The 11,596-nt window shown below is 34.5% G+C and overlaps 1 protein-coding gene across 1 annotated transcript; it reads left to right on the forward strand.

The window, feature by feature from the left end:
• Window positions 1-3,031: 3,031 nt before the first annotated feature.
• LOC129295062 (protein transport protein SEC31 homolog B-like) lies at window positions 3,032-11,268 on the forward strand. Its single transcript, XM_054933539.1, is given in 17 exon segments — window positions 3,032-3,651; window positions 4,522-4,576; window positions 4,693-4,805; window positions 4,963-5,069; window positions 5,159-5,195; window positions 5,312-5,417; window positions 5,497-5,554; window positions 5,728-5,825; window positions 5,935-6,054; window positions 6,531-6,573; window positions 6,816-6,937; window positions 7,024-7,151; window positions 7,259-7,802; window positions 7,917-8,009; window positions 10,680-10,749; window positions 10,752-10,864; window positions 10,957-11,268. Coding segments are annotated over 17 exon segments (2,421 nt in total). The 5' UTR covers window positions 3,032-3,334; the 3' UTR covers window positions 11,254-11,268.
• The last annotated feature ends 328 nt before the right edge of the window (window positions 11,269-11,596 follow it).

Raw genomic sequence — 11,596 nt, forward strand, 5'->3', positions numbered from 1 at the left:
GCTGACAATTAGTCTAATAGAGTCAGATTTAGATCATGAAAAAGTTGACCCAAGGAAGTATACCCGGTCAAAAGTATACAATCCAAGTGTGGACTATGACTCCCCTCCTTATAGAAATAAACTAGGAGGTGTTCCAAACAAGTCTCACATTCCCATTACAATCCTAGCCAAAGAAAAGCATGTAGAATGGTCCTGCAAATACCACCTAATGTGCCCTTAGCGGTGGCTAGCCAAGTGATCAACAAAACATACAAATTTCAACAATACCCACCATCGCTACAATCCAACCTTACTTCCTACAAAGCAAAGTGAATACCCACTTCTCTATCCTTGAGATACTTGTTCCTCTTAAAGGCAGATGCTTCCTATCTTGCTCAGCTTTAGATCTACGCATATGCTTTGTACAAGCTTTCAGATTTTCTTCCTCTTTATTGTCGTTTTCATATTTTTTTATGCTTTGTACAAGTCTTCACATTGCTTATGTTTTCACTACCAAGGACTTGTTTGGGTAACCTTTAAAAGTATGTCCAAACCACATTTAGGATGTGCTTTTATCAGATCTAACAAATAATTGAATTTCCTAAATATATTTTTGCTAAATGTAAATAAAAATTCAAACATACACTAAGTCTTTCATTGGGTTTTCTTTTCTTTTTCTCTTTCGTTGCCACCCACCTAAGCAGCAACTAATGCCATTAACTCCAGAGTAATAGATTTTAGGGAAATACAATAATAGATAGTTATACTTTGATTACGATTTGTTTTTAATCCCTAAATTTTATTATTCTTAATTCCTCTAATTTGATCCATCTGCAATATTAATCATTATAATTTAAAAAATACACATAAAGACTATGAGTTAGTGCTGAGAGAGAAAGTTTCATTACGCGTATTTAACTTTATCAATGAGACATCTGATGAATGCATCCTGTTTTGTCTTTCGATGAATAAAACTTTTGGACAAATGCATTATTTGCCCTACCCACATTCGCATTCCTCTTTCACATTTTGTTTGAAGCCAGATATAAAAGAATTTAATTAGACCTGGTCAATTTATTTGCATGTCGACATATCTTTGTTATGTCAGTAAAAAGGTTAATAGAGTTAAGTATATCATATGTGAGTGAAATTAACTCCATAAGTGTTACATCATGGTTTTTACGTGTATTTATTGAAGTTATGGAAGCTAACATTAGATATATATCAAATTAAAGGGAATTTTTTAAAGGAAAATAATAATTAGGAATCTTGTAAAGACGTTAATGATAATTGAAGACCTCAAAATATTGAAATATTAGAAAAAGGTCATGATTTTTATTTGTAATTGCAATGTTTTTAATTGTTGAAATAACCAATAAAAGATCACTCATGAATAGGGAAAGTTAGTGGTGAATTTAAAAAAAGATCACTTATGAATATATGTAAAATCAATTGTAAATGGAATAAATACATTTATAAATATATACAACATTTTTTTTGCCAGAATGAATATATAAATCATTATTTGTAATTTACGAAGAATTACTTGTAAATTTTTGAAAAATTACTTGTTAATATATAAAAAGTTAGTTGTAAATAGAAAAAATATGAGAGAGTCCCTAAATCATTTATTTACAATTAAAGAATATTTATATTCATTCACAATTGATGTTTTATACTCCTTCTATTCAAAAACATAAGGCATTTTTTGAAGAGTTGGATATTCAAAAATATAAGACATTTTTAGTCTTTCAAGGTGTAATTATTGCTTTTTTTAAAAGTGCCCCTATTGATAATGACTTTATATTTATTCTATGGTGTTTAATAAGAGTAAATATAAAAAGATAGTTTTGTTGAAAAGTAAGTAACTACTTTATTGGGGGTGAGATTTAGTTAAAAATATTTCATATTTTTGAATGAAGGGAGTATATTTATAAGTAACATTTCATAAATTCATAATTGACTATTCTTAAATCATGCATAATTTCATGAGACTATCTATTTATTCATAACTAAAGTTTTATAAATTCACTATTGATATTTTTAAAATTTACAAGTGAATATGCTCAAATTTATTAGTAACAATACATAAATTTATAAATTATTTATTCATTCACAATTGATTTTTCATTGATTCATAAGTTACATTCTATTAGTTATTTTAATAATTATTTATTTTAATTATAAATAAAGACCATGGTCTTTCCTTGACATTTCAATATGCAAAGTTTTCATTATCATTAATATTCTTAGAAGATCCTTAATTGTCATTTTCCTTTTTGTGTGAAAATTAAAGGAATTAGAATAATAAATAAACTTTTGCTTTTAAAAAAGAATAACTAATAAATTATCAATAAGAATGGGTTTAGTGGAGAGATTAGCCTTTCACAACATGGCAAATTAAAATTAAAATTTAAAAAAACTAATTTTTTAATCCCTTATTTATAACTCAGTTTTTTAATTATGATTTATTGTGACTCAATTCTTCAACTATAATTTGTTGCAACTTAATTCCTCAAATTTTGATTACTCATAACTTGGTCCTAATTTTTCAAATTTTTTTTTAAAAATTATCCTTGTCAAATAATAGAGATAAAATAAATGCTCATATCTTACTCTAAAATATCATTTTCTTATTCTTTGATGTGGGATTTAAGCTAATATAAAAAAAAAAAACTAACAAAAGTTGAGAGATTGATTTATAAACGAGTCAAAAGTTTAAAAGTAGAGAAACTAAGTTACAATAAATCATAATTAAACTATAATTGAGTTAAAAAATTAAATGATTAAAAAATTAAATTTTTATTAATATTGGCATCACATTTCATGCCTAACCTTATTTTAAACAAAACTTCGATTTAATGAGAGCATTTATAAGTAAAAAAAAAAAAATAGAAACGAAAGAAAAAGGCAATAAAAAAAAAAGACTAATATCTTTTTGTCATATGTACATATACAAATATTGTAAACGCATCGTAAGTTTCTTTTCTTCTGACCGGGAGTAATAAAATCAGACAAAATCACCGTTTGATTTCTCGCGAAACCCAAAGAAAGAAGCCATATGTATTCTCATGGAACCCGGTAGTAAGTGATAAACGAACCCACCGCAACGCGAAAATAGGTAGTGATTCCCCCATTGCTGACACAACTGAGACTGGGAAGATACGAGCGAAGAGCCAATATTACACACACACACAGTAGTTCTTCACACTCTCTCTCACACACATTTTCTCAGATCGGATCGACTCCATCCGAATTCATTCATACAATTTTCAACTCTTAGATCCACCCTCTTTCTTTATACACACACTTGAATTTGGGATTTAATTTTGCATAATTTGGCTCCCCGATTCGAATGGCGTGCATAAAAGGGGTAAATCGATCGGCATCCGTGGCTCTGGCACCGGAGGCACCGTACATGGCGGCCGGAACCATGGCGGGGGCAGTTGATATGTCCTTTAGCTCTTCTGCTAATCTCGAAATATTCAACCTTGATTTCCAGTCCGACGATCAGGAACTGCCCTTGGTCGGGGAGTGCACGAGCTCCGAGCGGTTCAATCGTCTGTCCTGGGGAAAGAGTAGTTCTGCCTCTGAAGGTTTCTCTCTTGGGCTCGTTGCTGGTGGGCTGGTGGATGGAAATATTGGCCTCTGGAATCCTCTCACCCTGATCCGGTAATTGGGTTTTGCTCTTTTTTTTTTGTTTTTTTGTTTCTTTTTTTTCACCTTGGATCTCTGAGAATGAATGTGTCTGGGGTGGTGTGAGTTCTGTGTGAATGGAGACCTACTGGGAATGGTTCAACTGAGTGAATTTGGAACTCCCAGAACTTCGTTGCGACTGAATTGTTTTAAGGGATTTTGACTAGTTCGACTAACTTCTAGATGGAGGGTGCTGAATGGTTTTGTTTCAGCAATTCAGGAAATTGAGTAGGAGAAATTTTTTTTTTTTTATGTAGGAGAAAGTTTTATTATTAGAAAGTTTAATTTAGTATAAATTAAAATCTTTCTAACATTCCTTCTCTGTTCGATACTATCAGTCAATATTCGATTGTTTGTTTACTTTATTGTTTGCTTTTGAAGCGTAGGGGTTGTGCAATGTTAAGAATTATTCATCAACATGGTGAATGGGTTTGGTAGTCTCTTTGTCTAGCAAAATTATAGGGGAGTGTAGGAGGCATAGGTTGCTGATATAACATGCAGAACTGGAGGGCACTAGTTGTTTTACTGGAAGCAAGCAAGTGGATGATTGTCTGTTGTCAGTCAATTGATGAATGTTGGAGATGATGATCTCTTATAGGCACCCTATCTAATGATAACTCAAGGTTCACTTCCATTCAGATCATTGTAGTGCTGTTGTCATGTAAATAGAGCAATACATGCATTGCCTATAAGGGAAGCAAGTATTTCATTTTTTCTAGCCTGTAGTCTTTCTTTCATGTCTTTTTAAAGTGTTGGTAAAAATTCAGTATTTCTGAGTTATGAAGCCACATGCAAATCCCTTCTTTGTCTTTTCAAATAATTTATTAAATTGATTTATTTGCTCAGTTCGGAGGTAAAAGAAAGTGCTTTTCTTCAGCATCTTCTGAGGCATAAAGGGCCAGTAAGTTTTCTTTTGCTGATATGAGCAAGCCTTCAGTTTATTATTGCTCTTTGTTCTCTGGAATGTATGATGCATGCTTGACCTTTAAAATCCTACCACTTGCTTTCATATTGTAGGTCCGTGGTCTCGAGTTTAATACCATTGCCCCCAATCTTCTTGCATCTGGGGCTGATGATGGTGAAATTTGCATTTGGGATTTGGCCAATCCTTCAGAGCCATCTCATTTTCCCACCTCTCAGGGTCAGATATCCTCCTTCTGAGTGCGCGTGTGTCTCTCTCTGTGTTTGTTTGATGTTACTCTTTTTGACTGATAAATCTGTTTTCTAAAAGTGTTTGTCTTTCTAATTTATTTATTTTTTCAGTATTTTTAAATCAATATATACTATCATTTTGCAGGGTACTGGCTCTGCTTCCCAGGGTGAAATTTCATTCTTATCTTGGAATAGCAAAGTCCAACACATATTAGCATCAACTTCATATAATGGGACCACTGGTGAGGGAAGAAATTGTGTCACACTTCTCTACTCTGTTCTCAAACTTGTACTGTTTGGAATACTATTTTTTTTTTTTAATTCTTTGCAGTTGTCTGGGACCTAAGGAAGCAAAAGCCGGTGATAAGGTAACTTACTTTCTTTACTTGGGTCGGTCATCTTTTGCTTGTAAATATAAAGAAGTCTGATATTATATATTGAAAAAAATTTATGATAACCTGGTGTATTGTCTTTGAAATCATAGCTTTGCAGATTCTGTTAAAAGACGATGTTCAGTTTTGCAGTGGAATCCTGATTTTGCCACTGAGCTAGTTGTTGCATCAGATGAAGATGGTTCTCCTGCTGTGAGGGTATAGACTTTACAGATAAATTGTCTTTATCTAATTTTTTGTACGTGTTGAGCTCATGAAATTGAACATTTTGATGCAGCTTTGGGATATGAGGAATATAATGGCACCAATTAAAGAGTTTGTGGGACACAGCAGAGGTACTTACACTTGTATTATCATCTTTTTTTGTTCTTTTAACTACTTTTGATATTCCATAGCCATCATTTGGTTGCCTCTATCATTATGTTTACTAGCATTTAGCTTTTATTGTGAAGCTATGCATTATATGCCATCACTTTAAAGTGATGTTCTTTTGTTTTCTGAATCTTAGGTGTAATTGCAATGTCTTGGTGTCCCTATGATAGCTATTATTTAGTTACCTCTGCCAAAGATAGTCGTACCATATGCTGGGACACAACTTCTGGAGAGGTGTTGTTTAGCCTTCTGCTCTCACCTGCAAGTTTGGAAGTTATCCTCTAGGTTGAATTATTTTTATGTAAGAAATTTTGTTGTGTAGTGACGTTTTTCTGGGTTTTAGATTGTACGTGAATTGCCTGCTGGGACCAACTGGAATTTTGATGTGCATTGGTATTCTAAAATACCTGGAGTAATTTCAGCATCTTCCTTTGATGGAAAAATTGGCTTCTACAATGTTGAGGTAAATACCTGTGATTTTGATGGTCGTTATAAGTGATGAATTTTGACTGTCCTTTAAATTTGATGTAGTTCTTTTTTCAGAAAGTGTGGGATTTGATGAAGTGAGATGGAAAATGAGTAGATAAGTGATGTCTGCGTCTTTACATGCTCTATTGATATTACCGTTGATTATAAATATAGTAGATAGTAGTCATTTTGGTCTTTGTCAAAGCCATGTCTAATAATGCATATATGGACGGGACCTTTTCCCCCTTTGTGTAACTTTTGATATATTAATAAAATTGTATTTCAAAAATAAACAAGAAAAGTTAAAGGGGCCAAAAATATATTATCCATGCTTAATGTGGAGATGCGATTAATGGAGCTTGTTTCTGATTTCTTATTAGGGACAGATATTATCCATTCTTTTTGGATTTTCTTGCTGGAGGTCTCTTTATTCTCCATATTATTAATTTTAATATATGTAATTATTTGCAGGGCTGCAGTCGGCATGATGCTGGGCAAAATGATTTTGGGACAGGTGACACTTTTCTAGCTGCGAAAGAACTTACCCGCATCTACTGTTCATTACTTTTCTTAATTTGTCACTTGTATTTGACAAGCACAAACAAAACTCTGTGCAACTCATCTTTTAAGCCTTCTTCTTCTTCTTTTCTTTTGGGATAAGAAGGGTTTGGTGTGCCAGACATGGCTTTCTCTTCTTTTAATATACCTTGGTCTCATATGCTAGTTTTGGGATTTATTATTTTCTTGTCTTGGCAGTATCTCTAAGAGCTCCAAAATGGTACAAACGCCCAGTTGGGGTGTCTTTTGGTTTTGGTGGCAAGCTTGTATCATTTAATACCAAGTCATCTGCCACAAATGCTCCTGCTGGGCCTTCAGAGGTATTCTTTTATTACTGGAAAGCCCCTATCTTAGTTCCTTAAGTTTTCAAAAATTTATTTTATTTTTTCATTTTATTATTTTCCAGGTTTATGTGCATAATATGGTTACTGAACAAAGTCTAGCGAGTCGTTCCTCTGAATTTGAAGCCGCAATACATAATGGGGAAAGGTCTTTGCTGAGGGTTTTATGTGACAAGAAGTTTCAGGAATCAGAGTATGTTCTCCTAAAGAAGAGCAATATATTGTGATGTTTGTTTTGATGCCTTCTGCCTAGGACAGTAGGACATTTGCATCTGTTGATTCCTGTCATTGCTGTGACAGATCTGATGAAGAAAGAGAAACATGGGGCTTCTTAAAGGTTATGTTTGAAGATGATGGGACAGCACGAACGAAGCTGCTTGCACACCTTGGTTTTACTGTACCTATTGAAGAAAAAGACACAGCTGTAGATGATCTTGCACAAGAAGTCAGTGCTATTGGACTTGATGAGACAGCTGTTGATAAAGTAGGACTTGGGCCTGAAAATGAATCTACTGCTTTCCCAGATACTGGGGAGGATTTCTTTAACAATCTTCCTAGTCCGAAAGCTGATACACCCGTATCTACTTCTGGGGGTAATGTGGATTATGCCAATGGTTTGGACAAAACCCAAGAAGAGATAGAAGTAGAGGAGAGTAATGACCCTACATTTGATGATAGTGTTCAGCGTGCATTAGTTGTTGGGGACTACAAAGGGGCAGTTACGCAATGCATATCTGCAAATAAGTGGGCTGATGCTCTAGTTATTGCTCATGTAGGTAGTGCTTCACTATGGGAGAGTACACGAGACCAATACCTTAAGAGAATCAGATCACCATACTTGAAGGTAGCTGATAATCATGATACATTATATCAATTTCTTGCTACCCACTTTATCGTTTAATATGCCAAATTTCCAGTTTTTAAAATTGTTTCATCAATAAATTTTGTTCACTTTCAGGTTGTGTCTGCAATGGTGAACAAGGATCTCTTAAGCCTTGTGAATACCAGGCCTCTAAAATTTTGGAAAGAAACTCTTGCTCTTCTTTGTAGTGTAAGTTTTTTTTTCCCTTTTTATAATTTTGAATTTGGAATAGATTCATCTGCAAAAAGCTTCTATATCAGTGATAAAACTTAAATCCTCAAGCATGTACTATTTAAGATATCACTTGTTTCATTGAACACCTACCTGGGTTATGATGGCTTCTGTCTAGCCTTCTGGTTCAGTGTTAAAGTGGTTTGCATGTGGTGTTTGAGAATATCAAATGTAATAGAAAAATAATTTCCTTATGAACTATTCCTGTAGTTGTTTTTGTCAAGTATTTCCATCAATTTGCTCTCCTTTTGGGATTATGGTAGTGGATAAGGTCTAGAGAATTGTGAAATTTATGAGGAACCTCCTCTGGTCATGCGTGACAGATAATAAGAGGGATCATCTTATCAGTTGGGAATTGCGAGGTTTCCTGTAGGAAAAGAAAGGAGTTGAGGTCATGGTTGTCTGGTCCAGTGCATTGAAAACATTATTCTCGCTGCAAAATGGATGTGACCTTGTGGCTCCTTCTTCTTGGCATCCAGTAATCTAGCGTGTGATGTAGATCCTAATGGGTGGAATGCCAAGTGCCAACAGAATGCTACAGACCTCTTGCAAATTATTGAAATTTCTTTCTCAAGGGTAATCTTCTCGTCTCAGGTTTCTTGAAGTTCTGCTACCAGCGCCCATGTCAGATTCTGAGTGGGGCTGGGAAATATCCTTTCTTTAGATTCCTGGATGATGAGGGAAATAATGAGTTTCTGATCTTTTTCCTTCGCTTGAGTGTTCTTGTATTCCATATATTTTTATTTCCTTACGCTTTCTCCTCATTGCAAGAGCCTTCTAATATGCCCATTTGGAACCCTAAAAGCTTCTTCTAAGGTTAGGACTTTTAAGTTGAAGGTTTTGGGATCAGTAGCTTGGTTTCTTGGAGCGCTGTGTTTTAATAACTAGGAGGGGTCTCTCTTGATTGACTTTAAGGTGGCATTTGTCAAGTGATCCTTTTAGGCCTTGTTTGGTTCATAGGAATTTGGGCTCAAGAAAAGGAAAAGGAGGAGGAGGAAAGAGAAACTTCTCTAGTTTGGTTAGGAGGAATTTAGCTTATTGGGAATCAAATTTCAGGAGAGAGAATGGAAATTGGGTTCCAAGCCTTTGGCCAAGGGAAATTTTATTTTCCTAGGAAATTTTTTTCTCTTGACCCAAATACCCACTTGTCATTCTTCCTAATCTAGCAACCAAGTGTCCTCATCATCCATCGGCACTCCTCATCGTCGCCCTCATCATTGTCTTTTATGGAGAGCACTGTGATTGTAGCTGAAGTGGGATGGCTGTGGGGTTAGGTTTGTTCGTTTGGGTTTCGAAGTAGAAGAAGATTGTGGAAAAGGCTGTGGGTTTGGGTTTGATAGCGCGAGGATTCAAGGAATAAGATCTATGAACATTGAAGCTGTGGGGTTTGGGTTCAAGTTTGAAGGTCTGGGCTTTGAAGAAGAATACGCCTAAGGCCCTGCTTGGTGATTGGTTTGAAGAAGAAGAATACATTAAACTTCTCCAGATTTAAGAATTCATACATTATTTCTTGATTTTGTTGCATGATTTAAAATTGTTGATTGACTAAAAGTTTACATGGTTTTACAGTCTTCATTGTTGATTCTGAGTTAAGTCGCGGCTGATAACCAGGGAGGAAGAGGGCAAAAATAGTGTGAAAGTGAATGAGGACAGTATTGTCTTTTTATATTTTAAAATAATTTAATGAATATAATTAAAAAAAATTTCCGCCCATTTTTTTTTTATGCCAAACATATTTCTAAATCCAATTCTTTTTCTTTTTCCAGTTTCAATTCTATTTCTATTTCCAATTCCATTTCTATCAAAATGATTACAGCAAAGCAAATGAGGCCTTAATGTCCCAAGAACTTTGAAATCTTCTAGGTATTTTGGAATGATATTAAAAATCTAGAATGCACATATTTGTTAGCTTAAGTGACATTCAGATGTCAAATTTTCCATATTTTTATATTCTCAAATGTGATAGAAGTGCTACAGAAAAGATAGAAGTGCTACAGAAAATGCATTGCTGAAATGGGTCTCCATATTTTGGAACATTAGGATGGCCTGTTGCCAAATGCTAAGCTAAATGTTTTGGCAATAAAAAGGAGAGTAACCTTTGTCAGAATGTGTGGTTTATGTGATTTTTTTGGCATATATAATTGGAGAAATGCCTGCATAACCAAGGGCATCTCTTTGCCCTTACAAATGCCATGGAGGATTTGTTTATGGCTTTATTTTGGCGCTCACGTCATGGGTGTTTAGAGGGAATTGCTGATCTGGTATGCAGAATGCATTTCTGAACTTTTTGGACCTGCTTTCCCAATGACAATGATCCCTCTGCCTCTTCAATTTGGTTTACGGTTTTTTTTGTGATATTTTTTATTCTTCTCCCAAGTTGTTCTCAATTTATTCTTGCGTAATATATTTTATCAGAAATAATGTCATGAGGATAGCAGAATTTCCTGATGCAAGATGAGGTCACTTTTGATCTCTCATTCTGGCGCAGTGTCAACTAAAATTCTCAACTGGAATTTCTTAGTAGCATAAATAGGAAACTCCAGGCAGGAAATAAGTTTGATTATGAAGTTATTTTCTCTGTTGCTTACACTTATGTTGTTCTATTTTGACCTATTAACCTATTAACAGTTTGCTCAGAGAGATGAATGGACAATGCTTTGTGACACACTTGCTTCAAAACTCAAGGAAACTGAAAACATTAGCTGCAACTGTTCTGTTATATATGTGCTGGCAATATTGACAAAACACTTGAAATTTGGTCAAAGAATCTGCAAACTGAGCATGAAGGAAGATCATATGTTGATGTTCTCCAGGTAAATTGATGTGCATGCTGTTACAAATTTGATATGCAACTTATACTTATAGATATTGCAGATGTGAAATTGATAAAATCTCGTGTTTTTAGGATTTGATGGAAAAAACGATTGTTCTTGCCTTAGCAACTGGGCAGAAGCAATTTAGTGCATCTCTTTGCAAGCTTGTGGAGAAATATGCTGAAATTTTAGCAAGTCAAGGACTGTTGACTACAGCAATGGAGTATATAAAGCTTTTGGGTTCTGCTGAACTGTCACCTGAACTTCTAGTCTTAAAAGATCGGATTTCTCTTTCTACACAACCAGGTAAAGCTTTTTTTCTACACAACCAAGTACAAATGCACTGTTCTGATTGGTATGCTGATGGTGAGAAATTGACTATTCATTGACAGTAGCTTGATGAATGTTTTGACTAATAGCATTTGCACTTTATTTATGAAGTGAGTGAAATTAAAGAGCGGAAATTTATGTTATATCTAAACTTTTAGGTCCAGGACAAAGTTGCTAGGATTGCTATAGCAAATTCTTCCATAGAACAAAGCTTAATAGACGTGTGAGAAAAAATATTTTCTTCTGCAGTAAGAAAGGGATGATATTTCTGTTCCATTTAAGGACATTTCCTTGTGTCCTTTCTGGTGGTGGTTTAGTCCCACCTGCCCTTTTTTTTTTGGGGTTGGAGGGGGGGTTTATTCTTACACCATAGTTCTGGGTTAAAGATTTCAGATAATGATT

This window comes from Prosopis cineraria, unplaced genomic scaffold, assembly GCF_029017545.1.
Source record: "Prosopis cineraria cultivar Desert tree isolate PC_DT_omini unplaced genomic scaffold, ASM2901754v1 PC43, whole genome shotgun sequence".
In the NCBI taxonomy this organism is placed as follows: Eukaryota; Viridiplantae; Streptophyta; class Magnoliopsida; order Fabales; family Fabaceae; genus Prosopis; species Prosopis cineraria.